Source organism: Chrysochloris asiatica, unplaced genomic scaffold (genome assembly GCF_000296735.1).
Source record: "Chrysochloris asiatica unplaced genomic scaffold, ChrAsi1.0 scaffold00339, whole genome shotgun sequence".
Lineage (NCBI taxonomy): Eukaryota > Metazoa > Chordata > Mammalia > Afrosoricida > Chrysochloridae > Chrysochloris > Chrysochloris asiatica.
In genome coordinates this window covers 1,243,139-1,265,820 of record NW_006408857.1, presented here as the reverse complement: position 1 = coordinate 1,265,820, position 22,682 = coordinate 1,243,139, and the positions used below count along the sequence as shown (strand labels likewise).

Sequence of the window (22,682 nt, the reverse complement as noted above, 5' to 3'; positions counted from 1 at the left end):
GAATTGTTTCCAATGCTGTATCTATCTGATTTGATTGTTCCTATAGTGCTTTCCTGACTTCCTTATTTTTATATTTTTTATGTGGAGTGTTGGGATATATCTTAGTATCTTTTTCCTGAATTCCTTCTCAGGCATTTTCAAAGCTTGCCCTCCTTCCAATGTGATGTCTAGTTCTATCTCCTGCTAATTTGTCCCAGTTACTCTATCTTGTTTCTGGACATGTGCCCATATGGACAGCTGTTTCTTGGGCATCTTCAGTAGTTAGCTGTGATCTTAATAATTAGATGAATGTATATTGATGTTTTATTATGCTTTCAGATTGCCTCCAGGTAGATCAGGAGATGGGCTTTCCTTCTCACTCTTCTTATTACTCAACTCCAAGTAACTGTAGCAGGTGTTGGCTGCCTATCTGGTGTATAGCAGCTGGTATTAGTTCTTGCCTGGATGGTGGGGCTTTATCGGGAGTGATTGTAGCTTGACTGGAGTCCAAGTGTGGCACTGTGGGTTAATGCGCTGGACTGCAAAGTTGGTTTGAACCATAAGGTCAGCGGTTCCAGCTCCCTAGATGCTCCTTGAAAACTCTAAGCAGGATTGCTATGGGTAGGAGGAACTGACTTGATGGCACTTAACAACAACAACAATTGTAGTTTGACTGTACGACTGCAATTGCTGTCTCTTCTTAGTAATGTAGGGAGAGGAAGAACCCCATAAAGGTAAAAAGGGGACCAACAAACAAAACAGCAACAGCAAAAATACGCAGATTGGATACTATAGTCTATAATTTCAGAAAAAAGAAAAAATAATAATTCTGTAGCAAAATATGAGTATGACTTTAACGTCCGTCTCTTGGCTTCTTGCCTTCAAAGGCTGCCTGAGAAATGTCAAGATGTCACTGTTGGTCCTTATGATGTAACTTGGGACTTAATTTTCGGCCTATTTCCTTTTTAGTCTATCTCTCTCCCACTCCACAACCTCAGTTCAGGACTTTTTCCTAGTGATAAATAGATCAGGGCCAGCTGTAGCTGTCTTAAGCAGTGACCCTTCTTAGTGTTTTTTGCTGAGCAGGTCCGTGTGCATGCGTAGTAGAATGCTCCAGGGTTGTGTGTGGGGGGTTTCCACTCACTCAGGCACCCCCTCTAGCCACTAGAGTGGATGTGCATGGACCGTGAGAGACCAAAAAACAGAGAAAGAATGTCCACACCTTTATCTCTGATGATCGCCAGACATCTATCTCTTCACCCGCCCTGTCATGCCCCAGATGGCTACTCCAGGAGCCGGTTGGCTGCTGCAGATCAGAAAACAACACGTTTCTTGCTTCTGCTTCAAATTCTACTGGCTGTAAGCCTTCAAACTTTCTAAATATCCCTCTATATATAGTTCAGAGTTCTGGGACCATCCCCTGAACCTGCTTTGTCCGGTATTTGGTGTTACTGCTATACTGTACATCTCCCTAATCCACCATTAAGCCCTGCCTCCTCCCTTCCATCTTCTTTGGATGTCTCCTGCATCATTCAACATTTTGCCCATAGAATCCTTTAATATCAAAAGTTGAGGCTTAAATTTTTTTTTATCAGTTCTTTTAGCTGGAGAAATGCTGAGCATACTTTTCCCTTTTTGTTTTCTAATTCCAGGTCTTTCTTCATTTCATTGTAATACTTGACTTTGTCTTCTTGAGCTGCCCTTTGAAATGTTCTGTTTAGCTCTTTTACTTCATAATTTCTTCTATTTGCATTAGTTTCTCTACATTCAAGAGAACGTTTCAGTCTTTTCTGATATCTATTTTGGTCTTTCTTTTCTATCTTTTTAATGATCTTTTGCTTTCTTCATGTATGATGGATGCTCTTGATGTTATCCCATGACTCTTCTGGTCTTCAATCATTAGTGTTCAATGAGTCATATCTGTTCTTGAGATAGTTTTTAAATTTAGATAAGATATAATCAGGGTTGTATTTTGGCTCTCATGGACTTGTTTTAATTTTCTTCAGCTTCAGCATTAACTTGCATTCAGCTTCAGCCTGAACAGCAATTGATGGTCTGTTCCACAGTCTTCCTCTGGCCTTATTTTGGCTTATGACATAGGGTTTTTCCACCGTCTCTTCTCATAGGTATAGTCAATTTGATTCCTGTGTATTCCATCTGGTGAGGTCCATGTGTATGGTCACCATTTGGTATTTGCAATCAATCAGTTGTTGGTCTTGAAGTATTCTGTCATGCGGTCTTCAGCATCATTTCTGTCATGAAGACCATATTTCCCAATTACTGATCCTTCCTTGCTGTTTCCACCTTTCACATTCCAATCACTATTAATTATCAATGCTCCCTTTTTTTCTTTGATCAATTTCAAACTGAAGAAGTTGGTTGGTGTTCTTAAGTACCATGGAATAGGGTTCTGACTCATAGGCTGCACATCTTTACAGGAGCAGAAAGCCTCATCTTTCTCCCGTGGAACAGTTGGTAGTTTTGAACTGCTGACCTTGAGGTTAGAAGCCTGATTTGTAACCACCATGCTACCAGAGGTCCTTGAAGAAGTTGGTAGAAGTCTTAAATTTCATCATCACTGGCTTTAGTGGTTGGTGTGCAAATTTAAGTAATAGTGGCATTAATTTATTTTCCTGATTGGTACGTTGTAAAGTGCTGTTGAGTTGGTTCTGATTCATAATGACCCCTTGTAGGGTTTCCGAGGCTCTAAATCAGGGAGCAGAAGGCCTAATTTTTCTCCCAGGAAGCGGCTGGCGGGCTTGAACCATAGACCTTGTGGTTTGCAATCTAGTGCTCACTGTATTGATGTTATGCTATCACAGATAGTATTCTATTTCAAGGTAGATCATGAAGTGTTCTTTTTGAGAATGAATATGCACCATTCTTCTTCAGTTTGTCATTTCTGGCACAGTAAACCCTATGACTTGGATTAAACTTGTCCAATTCCTGTCCATTTCATCGCATTAATTCCTAGGATTATTGATCTTTATGTGTTCTGTTTTGATGAAGTCCAACTTTCCTAACTTCCTACTCCGTACATCCCTGTTCCGATTATTAATGACTGTTTGCAGATGTTTCTTCTCACTCTGAATTGTGCCTCGTCAGCAGATGAAGGGGACCCAAAGCTTTGCTCCATCCATGTAGACTCTATGGGGTGGGATGGGTAAAATGCACTGGTCTGTGAAGTCAGGCCCATAGCTCAACCACACTGGGACTCCTTGCACCTGGCTCTGGGCTTGGGACAGGAGAGGCATTATTCTTTGCCTGTTGGATCTCTAGACTGAGACCACAAGAGTCAAATGTAATTTGTGGAGACTGAGTGAGCAGAATTCAATTTTGTCCACCATGTGTCTTCTTTCTTGATAAAGTTCTCCTTGTCCTGTTGTGTTTTTCAGATTTCTCTACACTAGTGGCACACTCACCATAGCCTTCATTTCTGCAGGTGAGTGCTGTCAGTTGGGCGGGAGGGTGAAACTGAACAGGGACGACACCAAGAGTGGCTGACCTATGGGACAGGTGATGGGCAGGACACACTGCCCCCTTGTGGTTCTTCAGGGAACCACCACCTTTGCCTGAGCTTGAAAGAATGCTTGAGAAAGACTGATGTTACTGCTCTGTGAAGACACTTTAGACAACTGGGAAATGTGGGAAATAAGGACAATGGAGGGGTTTCTTCAGAGAGTAGAACAGAACCAAAAGATTCTGTTCTTCCTTTTACATGGGTTAAAATGTTCTCTTTTTTAAAAAATGAAATAATAATATGAATGAAAGTTGTTTTTGAAAATGTCCTTCCTTAGCACAGTGAAAGTTGACATTAGTGTTGTGGCCAAAGGTGGTATTTTCAAGTGTTATTAGTCTATAAGATTCCCATGGGGCAGCTGTGGTTCGGTGATATAATTCTCTCCTTCTATGCCAGAGTCCCGGGTTTGAGTCCCAGATAATACACTTCATGTGTAGCCTTCCCATCCCCCACTTGTCAGTGGAGGCTTGTGTTGTTATGATGTTGGATAGGTTTCAGTGGATCTTTCAGAGTAAGAGTAGGAAGAAAGGGCTGGCAATCTATGCCAGAAAAATCAACCAGTGAAGACACTATGGCCACAATGGTCCAGTCCTCAAGTGATCATGGGGTGGTGGTGTGGGACCCCGCAGCTTTTCATTCCATTTATGGGATCGCCAGGAGTTGGGGTCCAGCTAGAAACAACAATAAAACCCCAGAGTCTTCGAATTCCAATACCCTATGGGTAGAGGAGGAAACTGAGGCCAGAGAGAGACCACTTGCAAGGTCTGGCCAAGGCCCTAGGGTTAGTTGGTGGCACCGGCCTGGGATGTGATCTCTTGACTTTGGATTGTGGTCTTTCCTAGCACCTGGTTGGTGCTGGCTGTGAGGTACCTTTCAATATTCTGCCCCAATGTCAGACCACGGGGCTTTATTTTGGTAGTACATAATTGTAGTGTGGATGGTTCCTATCCTGAAGCTTGCTCTCAGCAAACACGGACTCGGAGTGTCTTTATTCAGCCAGTTCTCCTGAGAGAGCCTGGCACCCCCACCAGTTATGGGAAACCACTCTCCCCTGGAAACAGCTTCGTCTCGAAAACCCTGTGAATGACTACAATGGCTGACTGTAGAGGTGGCGATACCTGTACTTGTGAACTGGTTGAGCAGTAGTGCCCCCTCCTGCTAAACTGAGTTCCTGGGTAATACAGTTAAGCTGCTTGACTACCAACTGAAAGGTTGGCAGTTCAAGTTCACCCAGAGGCACCTCAATGGAATGGGCTGGTGATCTACTGAAAAGTCAGCTATCGAAAGTCCTGTGGAACACAGTTCGACTCCGACACAAATGGGCCACCGTAAGTCATCTTCTCCGCAGCAACTGGACCCTAATAAAATAGGGCTTTTGTCGGGGTTTGTTTGGGAACTGAGCCACACATACTGATTTTGGAAGGAATCTCCATCAACCTCGAGTACATTAGTAGAGTTGTGCATTCTTATCACGACAGGCCGAACGATGCCTGATATGAGCACTGTACAGCCAGCACTTTTCAGGACTTCTCCAGGCAGAGAGCAAGCTTACATGGATGGGAGGGGAGCACGTGGTGCTACGGTCACAGACATTTCCACCAACACCTGCTGGAAAACTGCTTCCCTTTTCTTTTTCCTTTAGTCCTTCTAAGTAGCCCTGGTGGCACAGTAGATAAGCAGTGGGCTGCTCACTGCCTGGTTGACAGTTCAAACCCACCAGCTGCTCTGTGGGAGGCTGTCTGTTCTTACAAAGATTGTCGTTGTTCCAACTCATAGCAACCGTGTGCACAACACTGCCCAATCCTGCATCCGCCTCACAGTAGTTGCTTTATTTGAGCCCATTGCTGCTGCCATGGTATCAATCCATCTCATTGGGGTCTGCTTTTTTGCTGACCCTCCCCTTTACCAAGCATAATGTCTTTCTCCAGGGACTGGTCCCTTCTGACAACATGTCCGAAGTATGAGAGATAAGGTCTCAACATCCCAGCTTCTAAGGAGCATTCTGGCTGTACTTCTTCCATGGTACTTTGAATAGTCTTCTCCAACAGCATGATTCAAGTGCATGGAGATTTTTGGAAACCCTAAGGGGTTGTTCTGCTCTCTCCATTAAGGGCTCTGTGAGTCACAATCAGCTTGTCAGCAGTGGGTTTTTATTTTCAGTCCTGTGAATGTCATGAAAGAAACTCTCAATTTGGGGCTTGTTGCTGTTATGTGCCGCGGAGTCATAGTGACCTTGTACAGGGTTTCCGAGGCTGTAAATCTTTACGGGAACAGAAAGCCTCATCTTTCTCCTGCGGAACAGCTGGTAGTTTAGAACTGCTGACCTTGCGATTCGCAGCCCGATTCATAACCACTACGCTACCAGAGCTCCTTTGTGTCAAGGGCAGGTCTCAGGCAATTAGTGTTCTTTGGGCTCCAGAATCTGTCTACTACTTAATAACATTGTTTTCCTTCCATTGTATTGATTGTATTCACAGCAGTGCTTTCATTTGCAGCAGTAAAACAAAGTTTCCTGTCAAATAGATTTCTTCTGGATGAATGCGAGTTGGTATAAAGAAGACTGTTTTAGTGTATAACAGGGCAGGTGTAGCTTAGGACCCAAATCATGAAGATTTGTCAGAGTCTATGTGGACAGACAAGTTCATCAAGGACTCTCCCTCTTGGCACTGCTGTTCTCTGATGCTTAGCAGGTCTCTTGTAAAGATTTGTTTGCTTGGCGCTACTTTCAAGGGCACTGTAGGATAAGCCCTGGAATAGTAACCATAGGGTTGGTAATTCAAACCCACCAGCCACTCCTTGGAAACCCTATACGTGGTTGCTATGAGCTGGAACAAGTAATCTAAAGGGTGGTAGTTCAAAGCTACCCCATGGTGGTATGGAATAAGACCCGACCATCTGCTCTCAGCAAAGATTATAGCCAAGAAAACCCTGTGGAGCAGTTCTAGTGTGTGACACATGGGGTCACACAGTGGGCCACCATGAGTCTTACATAGTGGACTCAACGGCACTGGGTTTAAACTTTTTAAAACATGTTCTCACTCAATTCTCACAGCATTTAAAAAGGCACGGAGAGCAGGGACTGTTAGTCCAATTTCACAGGTGGGGGGACCGAGCCACGGATTCAGAAGCCAGCTCAAGCTCTCGCAGTGAATTAGAGTTGGTCCATGTCCAGGGTCCTCTCCTCACTGTGTCAGGTGCATAGGAGGGTGCTCCTGGTGGTTTAATGAGGGAAGGGAGCTGGCATCCCCCTACGTCCTGCCTCAATGGACATCCCAGCTTGGGGAGAAGGTGCCTCAGGAGACCTGGGGACCCTTGAAGGATGTTCCCGGCTGGAATAGGGGCTCAGACTGCAGGATTGTTGAGACAATGGAGCAGACAGAAGTCAAGGCTTTCTGGAGAAAAACAAGCATGTGCCAAAGTTGGGGGCTCCATGTTGGGTTGCACTTAACAATTCTTCCCCCCCACCCTTCGATTGTTCCAGACTCAGCTCTGCTGCTTTTCCTGGCCATGCCTATGCTAACTGTGGGCGGAATCCTGTTTCTCATCACCAACCTGCAGGTGTGAGCCCACTCTAGCACCAGACATCTGGCCAGGGGCTTTGGGAGGGAGGGTAGAGAAGAGCGTGGAGGGGAGGGAGAAGCCCTTTTCTCTGATTGGCTGCCTCAGTAGGACTGTCCCAAGGCCAGGTTGTAGCTCTTGAGGCAGAGGGTTGGGCGTGAGTATTACGAGCACTATGTGCCCAGGGTCTACTGGTTTCATGAATGAAGAAGTGATTCTTCTCTTATTTCTCATACGTTCTGCAGGTTGGGAACCTATTTGGCAAACACCGCTCTACCATCATCACCCTCCACAATGGGGCATTTGACTCCTCTTCAGCTGTCTTCCTTATCATTAAGGTAAGAAACGGCAAGAGCCAGTATTTACTGAGCATGTGTACGTGCCTGATGTTATGAACAGGTTGTGCTTTCTTTCCATCAACCCTCTGAGGTACCATCTTATCTCCATTTTACTGAAGAAGCAATGATGTTCAAGGAGGCCAAGATGCTTGCTCATGACCCTGCAGCTAGTAAGCGTGAGGCTTGAACTTGAACCCAGACTTGTCTGGTTCTCCAGCCTGATGTCATGAAGCCATTTCTTCACATTTACTTAGGATTTGGGGGCAGAGGCTGAAGGAGGGCATGGCCATGAAGTGGTTGGGTCATTGGCCTTAAGTGGAGGACCAGCACTGGACTGCAGACCACAAGGTTCCTTCCAGCAGACTAGCTTCATTGCTAACAGTTTTATCTAAACAACAGTGTGCCCTTGTCAGTGATAAGCAGAGGTAGGCGTGTGATCTGGGCCTGGTTAATGAGATGGAGAGGGTGTGTATACTAGAGGAATTTAGGGGGCATTTTCTTCCCTGATGAAAGGTGAGACTGGAGCACAAAGACAGTCCTCCCTTTTGATCTCCCATCATACCTTTCCTCTCTGAATGGTGGAGGTAGATGTGATAGTTGGAGTCGGGGCCGCTGCCTTGTGACTATGGGGCAACAAGCTGGAGGACAAAAGCTAGCACATTAAAGGTGGTAGAGAGGCAGGGCTGAAAGAGCGTGCATCTCTGACAGCCAAGCTGCCCAACCTGGGACAGCCCTCTGGGCAGCTGACGAAGCCTGTGGGCGATGGGGCAAGAGAAGGAGCACTGGAAGCCACTACCCAGCCAGGAGTCTAGTTGAATCTGACACCCAGCGACATTTAAGCCACCTCCCAGGTTCTCCCTCGTTCCCCTTGGTGTGCCGCCATTTCTCTCCGTGAGCATTGGAGCTGAAGCCAGACTTCTTAGTTTAACTTAGCCCTCCTGCTGCTTGCTCCGACTGGAAGCAAATTCATCACACCTCTGTGGACCTCAGTGTCATCTTCTGTCCAGAGAGGAGATGGGGCTCCATCAGTGGTTTAAAACTGAGCTCCCAGGAACTCATGGGGCTCACCAAGGGGAGTGAGAGGGAGAGTGGCTGGGAAGCTTCCCACTGATCTGTTGTGTAAGGTGGATTTTTGTGTAAGGTTTTGTTTGGGCAAAATGACTTCGCTGCCATTGAAGAGAAGGCAGTGGGCTAGATGACGTCTGGGAGCCACACCTGGACACTGCAGGAGGTGTGGGTGGGTGATATGCTTGTGGGGTCTTTGGGCGAGGGTAGGGGGCTGTGTATGTGCTGGGTGCTCCTAATCAGCTTCCGGTGTGGTGGACACTGGGGCACCAGCCCCTGCCTCTCTCTCATGCTGCTGTCTCCTCCCTTTCTCTGCAGCTCCTGTATGAGCAGAACATCAGCCTGAGGGCCTCCTTCCTCTTCCTCTCCATCTGCAGCGCCTGGCATGTCGGGCGCACCTTCCTTCTGATGCCTCGGGGGCACATCCCCTTCCCACTGCCCCCCAACTACCACTATGGGTAAAGACTGTAGTCTGGGGAGTGTGGGCAAAGGCCTGCATCTGACCCGGGAGGAAAAGCGGAGGTGGACAGGCATGAGATAGGGCAGAGGATCCCTGTCACAGGATAGTAGGACTACAGTGGATGTTGTTGTTGTTAAGAGCCATCGAATCAGTTCTGACCCATAGCGACCTTGTATAGGGTTTCTGAGGCGCAGCTGGTGAGCTTGAACTCCGACCTTGGAGTTCAAACCAACTTTGCAGTTCAGCGCATTAACCCACAGCGCCACGACAGGATGTAGTGGTTAGCTAGTGTTGCATAAACCCAGTGGCCCCAAATAGCAACCATTTACTGGTTTTCACAGAGTCCCTGGGTGGCATAAATGGTTAAGTCCTTGACTACTAACCAAAAGGTTGGTGGTTTGAACCCACTCAGAGGCACCCTGGAAGATGGACCTAGTGATGTGCTTCCTTAGAAACCCCATGGAGTGCAGTTCTATTCTGCACATGGGAGGTTGCCAGGAGTCACAAACAACTTGATAGCAACTGGCTTGGTTTTGATGTTTGGGTAGCTGGGTGTGTCTGCTGGTCAGGCCGGGTTTGAAGAGCCCCAGCAGGGCTTGACTTTGTATCTGTGGTCACCTGATGGGTCAGCTGGGGGCTGGGTGGTGTTGGATGGCCTCACTCACGTGGTTTGTCTGGTTTTGGGGGAAAGCAACAACTGGGGTACATGACACTGTTCCTTCCAGCAGACTGTCTTGGGCCTGCTCACCTGCTGGTCACAGGGAGCCAAGAGGGAGTGCAGAAACATCTATGTTTTTTTGAGGACTCAGCTCAGAGTTGGTACAGCATCACTTCTGCTGCATTCTTGTGCCTAAAGTTCATGAGACCCACTGGATTCAATGGGTGGGAAATAGTCTCTTCATCTGCCGCAGCCCCTCTGCAGAGGGTAGGGGATAAAGGGGAAGAGTTGCGAGCACCTTATAATGGATGGCCCCAGGAGTGGACAGTCACATGCAGTCCCATGTGCTTTCGGATTCAGCCTCACATCCACCCATGCTGTCGTGTTGATTCTGCCTCATAGTGACCCTGTAGGACAGAATACAGCTGCTCTGCAGGGTTGCCAAGGCTGCCAGTCTTTACGAAGTAGACGGCCTTATCTTTCTCCTGCAGTGTGGCTGGTGGGTTTGAACCACCGACCCTTTGGTTATAGCCTACTGCTTAACTCACTGTACCACCAGGCTCAGATAGATACCCGTATTTCCAGTTCCCAAAGGAGAAAAACAAGCATTCAGAAGAGTTCAGCCTCAGCCACGTTCCCACAGCTGGGAAGAGGCAGGGCTGGGATTTGAACCCAGGCCTTTTGGACTCTTCTGACACTCTTAGTGGTTCGTAAATGCTGTTGCCTGTTAGAACCACTGGATATCATTAGTTGTCGTTGGTGGCTGCTGTCGAGTTGGCCCTGCCTCATGGTGACCCCATGCACAATGGGATGAAACACTGCCTGGTTTTGGCTAGTCCCATGTTCGGTGTGTGTCCGTAGGGTTTCATTGATTGATTTTCGAAGCCCATCGCTAGGCCTTTGGTCCTAGTTTGAAAGTTCCACCTGTACAGCATCATAGCAACATACAAGCCTCCACTGAGGTGCGTTGGCCGGGAATCAAACACAGGTCTCTGGTATGAGAGGTGACAGTTCTACCATGGAACCACCGATGCCTCATTGGACATCTTTAAAAAAAAAAAAAAAAGGAAGCCTGGCTCTCGCCCCCCAACAAACACACACACACACACACACACACAGAGTATGTGTTTGTGATCTGATTTGGAATCCAAGAGATTGGGAATCTGTTTCATTGCTCCCTCTGGCCTGAGTCTCGGCTCAGTTCACAGCCCTGGCTTTGGGCTGATGGGACTTGTGTCTGTAGCCTGTGCCCTAGGAATTGCTCCACGGAGACGAAACCAGCGGAGTCTGGAAAGACAGAGCGACAGTCCAGGGAGCTCCTGTCATTGAAGGATGGTGAGCCCAAAACATCAGCCCTGATCCAGCCTGTGATGGGGACTTAGGGTCATCTTGTCAACCTCCTCATTTCAGAGAGTCCAGAGCATCACGGCCACTAGAACTGAGCCCCCAGCATCTCTATCTTCCTCTCCGTTTTGCTCTTCGTCATGTCATGCCCCCTGAAGTCTGTTTTCCACCATTTGCCCTCTTTCTTCCTTTTCCCCTCAGCTCTGCCTCCTCCATGCTTTCATCACACCAGGTCTGCCTTATGTGTCCTGTGTCTGAAGGTCTCCTGGGCCTTCCAGTCTATCATCCCAGCCCCATCGCTGCCTCCTTTCCCTCCTCTTGTCTGTTTTGGCTCTTTGGTTACAAACATCTGTAACCACGGCTGGCTGATTCAAACAGAGATCAGACTAGGATCGGGGAAGCTCATTCAGCAGCCAGTTAGAACCAGGAAGTCCCTGCCATCCCAGTCTAAAGTCTAAAGTCACAGCTAGGCTGTCTCAATGGGGAGAACCATCACATTGGCCAACCATGGGTCCTGAGGCTCACCCCAGGGTGGGGGCTGCACATTTAATTCACAGTGCCATGTTGAGTAGGCAAGGTGGAGAGTCCCAGAGGAAATTCAGATGTTACCAAAAGAAAGGAAAATACAGTCTCTCTCCACACACTCTCATCTCTACCTCTGGCTTCTCCTCTCCTTGGCTTTCATTTCTGAGAATTACGAGGAAAACATTAATGGAAGAAGCATAGGCATACCTAGTTTTATTGTGTATCTCAGATACAGGGTTTTTCTTTAATTTCATGTTTTTATTGTGAATTGAGTGATAGTTTATATGGGAGAACATCGGTTTTACACTCATCGTTTCATTGCAACGATTACTGTCTCCTCCGTGCATCAGCATTCAGCAGTGTTTGCTTCTATTCCCTCTATTTTTTTTTTAGGGGGTGGGGAGATGTACATAAAAACACTCAGGAATATATAATCATTTAAACAATCAAATAGCACATTCTGCAAGCCTGCCTCCTGGCTGCCAGCTCTCAGCCCGTCTCTTGCCATGACTCTAGAGTCCTCAGCTGCTCCCTCTCTCCATGTCATCATCTTTGCCTCCATCTCTGGTGTCCCTGCTTCGCTGGCTAGGGTCCCACATTCTGCTCATGCTCTTCTCCCTTGGTGGCCCTAGGGTTCTCTGTTGCTGGAATGTAAGATTAACGACTCCCCCTTTATGTTACAAAACTTCAACTTTTACCGTTGTGACAGTTACAATTTGTCATGATAACAACTATTCATTATTGAATCATAAGAATCTTATCCCCTCAGATACAGGGTTTTTGTTTTGTTTTTCCCTTTTCCAATTGAAGGCTGGTGATAACCCTGCAGGTCCCTTGGTGCCGTTTTCCCAACAGCGTGTGGTTCCTTTTTGTCTCAGTCACACTGTTCACCCTCACAGTATTCAGACAGTTTCCTAATGCCATGGCACACTTCATAGATACAGGATAGTGTAAATGTAGCTTTCACATACACCGGGAAGCAACAAAATCCACGTGACTTGCTTTCCCATGATGCTGGCTTTATTTGGGTGATCTGGACCTGAACCACGGTATCTCTGAGATCTGGTATATCACCGAAACCAGATTGTGAGCGATCAGATTTCAGGAGACAGAGAAGAACTTGGGGCCATTCAAGGTGGTTGGACCAGGATGTTAAAAGTATGAATTAGGGGACAGTATGGAGAGTATGCTGGTGAGTTCTGGTGGACAGGTTAGAAGGTGGTCCCATTGAAGCCTCTGATCTTTTGCCCACCCCACCCTCTACCCTAGTGATTCATGCTGGATCCTCCTATTCCCTCAGAGAACCCTGGGTCAGGGCAGCAGCAAGAACCCCGCTCCTTCTGGACTTACGCTTTCTCTCGGCGGTTTGCCTGGCACCTGGTGTGGCTGTCTGTGATCCAATTGTGGCACTACCTCTTCATTGGCACGCTCAACTCTCTGCTGACTAACCTGGCTGCTGGGGACAGGGCACTAGGTATGTACTCAGCTCAGTTGGGGGCCCAGAACTTGAAGGAGCATGGGGCTCTGCTCTGGAGGGGGATCTGTGGATGTGGGGAGGAGGGATAGGCAGAGCATGGCAGGATGGGAGAGGCCTCACATAAGGCCGTTCTGGAAATGTCTTCTTTCTCATCCCCCAACTCCATTTCTGCTATCCACAGTCAGCAGCTACACAAATGCATTTGCCATCACTCAGTTTTTCGGCATGCTGTGTGCCCCCTGGAATGGTCTGCTCATGGACAGACTCAAGGACAAGTACCAGAAGGAAGCCAGAAGGACTGGTGAGACCTGGGCCAGGAGTGGAGAGATCTTTCTTACCTCCATGCTCATCTTGTCTTGTTCTAACTTGCATTCACTCACCCTCTAGTTGTTCCTGTTGGCAGCTGCTATCCACTGAGCCTCCAATTCAAGGCAACCCCATGAATGATGGAGCCAAACACTACCAGTGCTGCACCAGCCCTTGATGGGTTATAGATCAGTCTGTGTGAGCCATACTGTTTTTACCTCCTTGGAAGTAGCTCACCAGCTACCAGTCTTGCTAATCCATCTTAGTCTGGATATTTCATGCTCTGTTAGGGTGATTTCACTGGGTTGTGCAAGGGTTTGCCATGAGTTCAGAGCTAACTTGCTAGCAGCTAACAACATAATATTATGATCACGCCTACAAAAATAACAGTAATTCCTTAACATCATCTGATATGTATTACTGCTCAAATTTCCCCACTTGTCTCAAATAGCGTCTTTTGATACGTTGGTTTGTTCAAATTCAGATCTATACCCGGTCCACAAGATGCTTGTGGCTCAAATCTCTAACGGCAGCCCTTGTTTTTCCTTGTCAGTTACGTGTTGAAGAAACTGGGCCCTTAGTCCTGATGAGTTTAGTATCATTGTCCTTTTGGGAAGGATTTGGTATGCCTTTGGTGTCATCCAAAAAATGCCCTTTGATTGAGTGTTTCCTGTAAGCAGGGAGGTTAGCTGCTTGAGAGGAAGCAGTTTAATTTTTTTTATTTTTCTGGCAAGAATAATCCAGAAGTGGCGCCTCGGGCTTCTGATGGTATCCCAGCAGGCCCTGGTTATCTGTTGCCTTTCTTTTTATACTGTTACAATTGATCAACGGATTCAGCGGTTGTCAGCCTGATCCTTCTATTACAAAGTTTCCCATCAACTGAATGCCTAATGATTTTAGCAGCCATTGATGATCAATGCCAAGACGCATTATTTTATTTAAATTGCAAAGTGATGACTTTCTATTTCTATCATCCAGAACTGCTTTTTATTTTTTCCTCTCCCAGAATCGCTTTTTATAGCTAGAATTCCTTTAGAAACAAAAAAAGAAAAACTGTTCTGCATTGACTGTTTTGTTCCCCTGAAATCCATTCATACAGAGAGGCAGAATATCTGAAATGGATCACGCTAGAAGGTCCTGGATAGAACAAGAGAAAAATGTGAAGCAAAACTCACACTCATTAACAAGGTCAGGTTTACTGGTTGGACAGAGACTGGTGGGCCCCTGAGACTATGGCCCCCTTTAGGTCTGGAGCTAAATTCACCACCAGTGCTTAATTAATAGCCAAACAACAGACAGGTCCATAGAAGAACAGTAAGCACATCTTAGAATAATCCACCATTTTGAGATCAAAAGGACAGAGTTTACCCATGGCTACCAAGCTGCTAATCTCACAGTCAGCAGTTCGAAACTACCAGCTGCTCTGTGGGAGAAAGAGGAGGCTTTCTGCTCCTGTGGAGATTTACAGCCTCGGAAACCCTGTACAGGGTCGCTATGAGTTGGAACCGACTCCATAGCACATAACAGCAATAACGTTCAGAAGGGTTAGTGTTAGGGTCCGAGACCACCACCCAATAAGGAGACCAAGAGACAAAGATAATGCAAAAGCAGGCAGGCTTTATTCAAGCTAGCATGCTAGGGTCGAGTGGCGGCTGGCAGTGTAGTGTTCAGCAGTGTTACATCAGGGTTACAGCAGGGTTACTGCATCAGCTCACCAAAGCTCGACCCCAAGCAGTTCACAAACCACACCTTATATAGGGTTTTGGGACACACCATGGGAGGGGGATATGCAAACTAGGATTACAGCTTTTACCCAATGGAGCATTCAGAAACCGCGGGATCCAATAGATTTAAACATAACATCACATAAGTGACCTATAGTACTAAGACTTTTTCCAGTCCTGCCGGCCTCATTTTATCTGTTACCTGTTCCGGCCACCTGTCCTGTGAGTCTTCAATTGTGACAGTTTTACGAGTGTGCTCTTTACCCTGCATTTGTGTCTCTTGAGACATTCTGTTGGGGACTTGCCTAGCCATGCCTGGTTGTCCTTATGGCCCCAGCCTGAAGCAGGTCTCAGAGCAAGCTCTTATGCCTGAAGCGGCGATTCTTGCTCTGAGCCCTACTCTCAGCTGTCCACTTTTATTCTCACATTAGGAAAGCAGGAGTAATGAAAGCAAGACGCACAGAGAGGAAGTGGGATGAGTGATGTTGCATTGTGGGGATTGCAGTCCGTGACTTGAAGCAAAATGTGTCTGAGTTGTTGGATGGAAAATGGATCGGCTTTCACGCAATTAATAATAAAAAGTTCAAGAAAAGAGAAAAAGAAGAAACGGTTGGCATTTCCCCTCTCCTTACCAGTTTTCAGAGTAAGGAGCTGGTGCCCTAGCAACTTACGGTGGGGACCATGCATTGTTTCCCTTGAAAGTCTCTTTTTTAATAGCGCTGCTGTGGTTCTTCTTGATGCTCGGACCATCCCACCTTTGGCCTTTGGGACCTGTATTGGCTTGGTGTTTCTGGCCTTTGGTACTTAAATCCCACAGCTTTATGTAGCGGTCTGACTTTCTAGCACGGTGAGATTCCAGGAGAAGATGATGTTTTGCATCTTTCTTTCCCTCACCTTCCCCTTCCCCTGCTGCGCTCTCCTCCAGCAACCTCTCCTCTTCCCTCTGGGACAGGCACTTCGGCCTCGGTGGTGACCCTCCGCTCCACGGTACCCTCGCTGGCCCTGACGTCCCTGCTGTGCGTGGGCTTTGCCCTCTGCGCCTCTGTTCCTGTCCTTTCCCTGCAGTACCTCACCTTCATCCTGCAGGTGATCAGCCGCTCCTTCCTCTACGGGGGAAACGCAGCCTTCCTCACCCTTGCGTAAGTCGGGCTGGGATGTATCCTTGGTGGCAGAGGTGGGTGTGCTGGAGATAGAGCAATCTGGTGGGCCTGGAGGTGACCAGGGTAGGGAGACATGGCTTGGGGTGGCAGGTATAAAGGGGTGAATTATGGAAGAAGTACATCCAGAATGCTCCTTAGAGGTGAGCATGGAGAGACTTTGTCTCACATGCTTTGGACATGTTATCTCCAGTACCTGGAGAAGGACATTGTATTTGGTAAAGGAGAGGGTCAGTGAAAAAGAGAAAGACCCTCAGTGTGCTGACAAAGTGGGTACAGCAATGGGCTTAAGCATAGCACAGATTGTGAGGTCGTTGCAGGACTGGGCAGTGTTCTGTTGTGTTGTGTGTGGGCTCGCTGTGAGTTGACTGCACCTAACAACAGCACAGAGGGGGTGATACCTGGAGGTGGAGGCTGCTGGGAGGGAGAGAGCCTTCATGCACTTGAACCTTTGCATCTGTTGTCACCTCTGCCTCCTGCTGGCCGCCTGGTGAACTCCTGTTCACCTTCCCAAGGCCAGATGCTACTTGTGTTCCCCCTACCTTGTTTTCCCCCTACCTTGTTTCTTTCCTTCTTTCTTGTCTCACCTTTTCTGATGTTGTGCACATAGTTAGGTGTGTCTTTTCTTTGGGGCACAGCCTGGGTCCTTCCTGCCTTTTCAGAGCCCAATGCAGGAGTTCTCTGTGTTCTGGGGTCCGAATGCTCAGGCAGCGGGGTAGGGGTGGGTAAAAGGGAGATCTGGGTTGGGGCATTTGGGGAACCAGTGGGAGGCTCCCAAAGCTCACTGGAAGCCCTGTTGGTCTCGCTCCCCAGTTTCCCTCCCGAGCACTTTGGGAAGCTCTTCGGGCTGGTGATGGCTTTGTCAGCCATTGTGTCTCTGTGCCAGTTCCCCATCTTTACCCTCATCAAAGGACCCCTTCAGAACGACCCACTCTATGTGAGTACTGTAGCCTGGGAAGGGGAGGGTCCCTGGCCTTAGGCTCGCCAGGCCAGCCGACTGAGGCATCTTCAAGTGGCCCCAGCAGTGGTTGTCCAGCGTCCCGGCTGAGCTGGCCTGGTGGGCCCCACAGGAATAGTGCTACATGCGGACACATCCTTGGGCTTGTTTCTCAAAGGGTGTGAGTGGGAGTTCCCCGGTTTGTCCTGGGGGTACCTGAAGCCCCAGGATAAATGAACACTGTGAACTTTCCACTGGAAACCCCATGGAGCACACAATTGTACTCCGACACAAATGGGGTCACCAGGCATCAGAGTTAACTTGATGGACACTTGGCTTGTTTGGTTTGTGAAGCCCACCCCACCAAGCAGACTGGAAATAAGGAGAGTAGTTTTTCCAGGGCCACACAGTGTCCGAGTGTAAAGTAAAATTCCAGTGGGGTGGGATTCTGACTGAAGAGGCACCCGTCTGCTCCCTTTATCGGGACTGGACTCACCCTGTCCTCTCGTCCCTCCAGGTGAACATGACACTGGTGCTTGTCACCCTGCTCACATTTGTCCACCCCTTCCTGGTGTACCGGGAGTGCCAAGACCAGAAAGGACGCCCCTCTGCAGCTGCCTAATTCACAAGCTCTCATCTCTAGCCCTGAGGATGCTTTTGCTAATTGTTCCCCACTATGTCCCAAAAGACACCTCTCTGAAAACAAAGAAAAAAAGAAAGAAAAGACACTTAATGGCCAGCCAGGACTTCCGACTGCAAGGAAACCCTCAGCTGCCCGATGGAGGTATATCATCTGGACCTGGAACACAGTATGTGGCGTCCTTAGTGTGAGAACAGGGAGTGGCTCTTGCGGCACATGGTCCTGGCTCACCCCAGGGGAGGTGATGTGATGGTGGAGGAGGCTGTGGCCTTGAGGCCTGTGTGCACCACCAGGTAGATTTTCAGGTACAGAGCAGAGTGAGCTGTCTGCTCTTAGCCACCATTGAATTGACTCTGATGCATAGTGACCCCACACACAACAGAACGCAGTGCTGCCCGGCCCTGTGTGATTGTCACTATTGCTAGAATGTTCTGGTCCCTCGTTATGTTGTGGCCCAGTGTCCTCCATCTCCCCGAGGGTCTCCCCTGGCCTCACGGACCCTCAGTGTCACCACACATAATGTCCTCCTGCAGCCATGAACCTTCCTGACAATGTATCCAAAACAAGAGAGTCAGACTGTGTTCTGTTGTGATCCGTAGGGTTCTCACTGGCTAATTTTTAGAAGTAGATAGCCAGGCCTTTCTTCTTAGTCTTAGTCTGGAAGCTCTGCTGAAATGTACCCACCATGGCTCACCTTACTGGTATTTGAAATTCTGGTGGCACACCTTTCTGCATCATAGCCACACAAAAGCCACCACAGTACAGCAAAATGATGGGTGGGTGGTGGGTCACAGCAGGACTAGCCCTTCCTCAAAGGTACAACCTTGGTTAAACTGGTGGAGAGCTTCAGATAAAAGGCCTTGATGGTGGATGACCTTGGGCTGGCCCTTCTCCCATTTGGGTATCAGTTTTCCCATCTGTAAAATGAGACTGTTAGCATTGGAGGTTCTCTCCAGAGTACCTGGAAAGTTCTAGGAGCTTTTAAAACTTGTGATGGAAGAGTCAGGCCACCCCAAGAGTTTTGAGAAGCAGCTGAGTTGTTTGAAAGATTTCTCCTGAGGTCACTTATGGAATGTTTTCTTCTTAAAGAGGACGATTACTTCCTTTGGGCGTTAAGAAATGTATTTCTCTGGGGAATGATTTTATAGAAAAATAAAGCCTCTTGGACTTAGGCAACTTACTGCTTCCGCCTCTTGGCTTAGGGCCTGAGGTGTGTGTGTGTGTGTGTGTGTGTGTGTGTGTGTGTGTGTGTGCATGTGAGTATGGAGGCATGTTTGTGTGAGTGTGGAGTGTCTGGTGAGATGTGTGTGTGGGAATGTTGTGTGCATGGGTGTGAGTGGGCGGCTGGGGGGATGTGAGTATGAAAAGGGGTGTGGGAATCTGGTCTCAGTATCCTGCAGGGCTACAGCAGTTAGACTGAGGGTCCCCGGAACCATTCTGGGACCTGGGCTCAAAGAAGCCCCTCCCCCAGGAGTTCCTGCCTTTGCCCGCTCCTCAGCTGGAAGCACTTGATGGAAATGAGTCTTAGCTCCTCCACTTAGCAGCTGGCAGATCCTTTGGCCGCTCTGAGTCACAGTTTACTCCCTGAAGGATTGCAGCTGCTCAGCCGCCTCCCAAGGGAGGGGTGGGAATGAGCTGGGTGCTGGCCCCTGCATTGACTCCTGACCCTCTGCCCCACCCCCCGTGGGGGCAGGGGAGGGAGGGGAGAACCTGAACACACCAGGTGTCCTGCTCCACAGAGCCAGCGAAGGGACTAGACGAGGACACAGAGGGAGAGGGTGGGAGAGAGGGCTGGCAGTCAGTTCATCATTCATTTACTCACCATTCAGTCATTCAGTGAGTGTAGGTCACCAGGCTGAGGGAAGCAGCGTGAACAGGCAACTGCTGGGCACTAAAGTGCACTTGGGGGCTAGAGTTCTGGGAAACAAGCAGCCAGGTCTGAAGATGGACCTTGGGTAGCTTTGAGTTTGTTTTCCATTTGCTGTGAGTCAACTGACTTCTAGGGACCCCCAGATGTGTCCAGAGGGTTTTTGATGACTGCTTTTTCAGAGGCAGGCCATTAGGAGTTTCTTCGGAGCAACTTCTAGGAGGACTCAGGCCTCCCACCTTTTGACTAACAGTCGAGCATGTTAACCATCTGCTTCATCCAGGGACTCCTTGATCTTATTACCCCACTCAAAAATTCAATGCTGCCCCTGGAGTTGGCATTCAAGACCATCAGTAGTGTGGTCCTAACTTCTCCCCCGCCCTCTTCACTGCCAACCTCCAGGGGGACAGGACCCATTCCTGTGCACCAAACACCCTGCCATGGGTCACCCAACTCCTGCTGGGAAATCCACCTGGTCCTCTGGGATCATTGGCTCTGGAAACCTTGTCCCCAGGCCTTCTAGTAGCTTCATGTCTCCAGAACTTGGTCAGACTCTCCCTGGCGCTCAGCACCTGCCTTCTCACATGGTAAGTTCTCACCTGGATGGGGAGCTTCAGGAGGGTTGGATCTGGGTCTCAACTGGCCTGGTCACCTGGCCTGGTGACTTCAGGAGGGTTGGATCTGGGTCTCACCTGGCCTGGTCACCTGGAATGGTGACTTCAGGAGGGTTGGATCTGGGTCTCAGCACCTGGTGCCAATTCAGGTCACATGAGTGCTGAGGGAACGAGTGGTTGTCTTCCTGTCTGGTCTTTGAATCCATTGGAAGGAGAGAACACACATACATAGGGTGTCTTGTGGTACAGTGGAAAGAACATTGTCCTTGTTGGGTGCCATCAAATCGATTCCAATTCATAGCGACCCCATGTGACTGGGTAGAGTTGCCCCGTAGAATTTCCTAGGCTATCTTTATGGGTCTTTCTCTCCTAAGCAGCTGGATAGGTTCGAACCACCATCCTTAAGCTAGCAGCCAAGAGCTTTAACAATTTAACAGTTGTGCTAATAGACAACACTGTTGCCATCCCTGCTCTGTCACTTGCCAATGTGTAGCGTCAGACAGGGCTTCTTCCCCTCTACATTCCCGTTGCTTTGTTTGTCCAGCAGGAGTAATAGGCCACTATCTGGTAGCGTAGTGGTTACGAATCGGGCTGTGAACCATAAGGTCAGCAGTTTGAAACTACCAGCCGCTCCGCGGGAGAAAGATAAGGCTTTCTACTCCCGTAAAGATTTACACCCTTGGAAACCCTGTTACAGGGTCGCTATGGGTCAGAACCGACTCGATGGCACTTAACAACAACAACAACATGTACTTTGTAAGGGTTAAAAATAGCTCATGGTAGGTACTCAAACACAGTTATCGTTACAGATAACCTATTCAATTCAAAAGGATGCTTACTGTCCACACAACCGATGAATGGAAAAACAAAACGTGTCCCGCTGTACCGATGGAATATTATTCAGCAATACAAATGAAGCAGGGATGCACGTTCCAGCCCTAATGGGACTGAGAACACTCACTGAGTGAAGGCAGGCACTCACAAACACCTGGAGGCCGAATGATTCCATTATATGAAATACTCAGAGCAGGCAAACCCCTAGAGACAGCAAGTAGATTAGAGGTTGCCTTGGACGGGCAGGGAGGAGAGAATGGGGACTGACTACTAATGGGTTTCTTTGAGGGGTGATGGGTATTTTCTAAAATGGAGTGTGGCAATGGTTGTACAACTCTGTGAATCTCCTAAATACCATTGAATTGTGTATTTTAAAGAAGTGAATTGTATGGTATGTGAATTGTATCTGAAGCAACGTATTAAGGAGTCAGGTGTTGGAATAGTTAAGTGTTCGGCTGATCATTGTAAGGTAGGAGGTTCAAACCTGCCAGCTGTTCCTTGGAGAAAGATGTGGAAATCCTATGGGACAGTTCTACTTTGTCTTACAGGGTTCCTGTGAGTTGGATCGGCTTGATGGCATACAGTAACAACAATCTACTTGGTATATTTTTTTAAAAGGGTGCCTTGACTTTCCAGCAGTGTGGGGAACCCAAGAAAATCTTCGGCAGGGGGTGAATATGGGCCAGCGGGGAGCTTCCCCTAGAGCCCCCCACTTGCAACATCTTTCTCAAAGGGAACCAACTGCTCTTTCAAATGAGGAAGCAAGTAACCAGGGGTTTCACAAGTTTGATTTCACTCAGTAGCAAGTTACCAGCGCTACACTCCTCCCCAGCTACCAGGCTCAGCAGAGATGCCAGCAGAGGCCATTTCCACTAGGAGGCGAGCGCAGATAGGGCAGTGGTGGCTTAGGAGTCTCTGGGTCACTTCTTGGCCAGTACACCTCGTGTACAACCACACCTGCCTGTCAGTGGAGGTTTGCTTGTTGCTTTGATGCTGAACAAGAAGAAAGATCTGGTGATGTGCTCCCAAATATCAGCCAGTAAAACCTATAGGGACCACACTGGCCTGATCTGAAATCAGTCATGGGGATGGCACAGGCTGGCACTGTTTTCTTCCATTGTGCATGAGGTCTCCTTGAGTCAGGGTGGATTGATGGCGACAAGCAACAGCAGCCGGAGTTAGGAACTTTCAAGTGATTATCTTCTTCAATCCTTCTTGACCCAAGGCAGTAGGGATGATCAGCCCCATTAGTTTTGGTAGCTGTTGTTGTTAGGTGCCATTGAGTTGGTACCGAGCCATAGCAACACTGCCCGATCCTGGGCCAACCTCACAATTGTTGCCATGCTTGAGTCCATCAATGCTGTCACTTGGCCAATCCATCTCATTGCGGGTCTTCCTCTTTTTCTCTGACCCTCCACCTTACCAAACATGGTATCCTTCTCCAGTGACTGGTCCCTCCTGACAATATGTCTGAAGTATGAGACATGAAGTTTGGCTGTCCTGGCCTCCAAGGAGCACTCTGGCTGCACTTCTTCCAACACAGGTCTGTTTGTTCAGTACCTAGTTATGTCCAAACTCATTCAGCATGCACATCATGAAATTGGTATTTAAACCCAGTCATGTCTGACTTTGAAGGTCATGCTTACTTGAAGCTATTGGGCTGCTAACCTCAAGGTCAA

The 22,682-nt window shown here is 48.2% G+C and overlaps 1 protein-coding gene across 1 annotated transcript in view; it reads left to right on the top strand.

The window, feature by feature from the left end:
• SLC43A3 (solute carrier family 43, member 3) overlaps positions 1 to 17,670 on the top strand; it is a 26,981-nt gene extending 9,311 nt beyond the window's left edge. Inside the window, exons 3-12 of the mRNA XM_006875784.1 lie at positions 3,375 to 3,421; positions 6,981 to 7,057; positions 7,303 to 7,395; positions 8,779 to 8,918; positions 10,822 to 10,913; positions 12,748 to 12,921; positions 13,106 to 13,225; positions 15,907 to 16,093; positions 16,925 to 17,048; positions 17,566 to 17,670. Coding sequence (XP_006875846.1) covers positions 3,375 to 3,421; positions 6,981 to 7,057; positions 7,303 to 7,395; positions 8,779 to 8,918; positions 10,822 to 10,913; positions 12,748 to 12,921; positions 13,106 to 13,225; positions 15,907 to 16,093; positions 16,925 to 17,048; positions 17,566 to 17,670 — 1,159 coding nt within the window. The remainder of the gene's footprint in view (positions 1 to 3,374; positions 3,422 to 6,980; positions 7,058 to 7,302; positions 7,396 to 8,778; positions 8,919 to 10,821; positions 10,914 to 12,747; positions 12,922 to 13,105; positions 13,226 to 15,906; positions 16,094 to 16,924; positions 17,049 to 17,565) is intronic.
• The last annotated feature ends 5,012 nt before the right edge of the window (positions 17,671 to 22,682 follow it).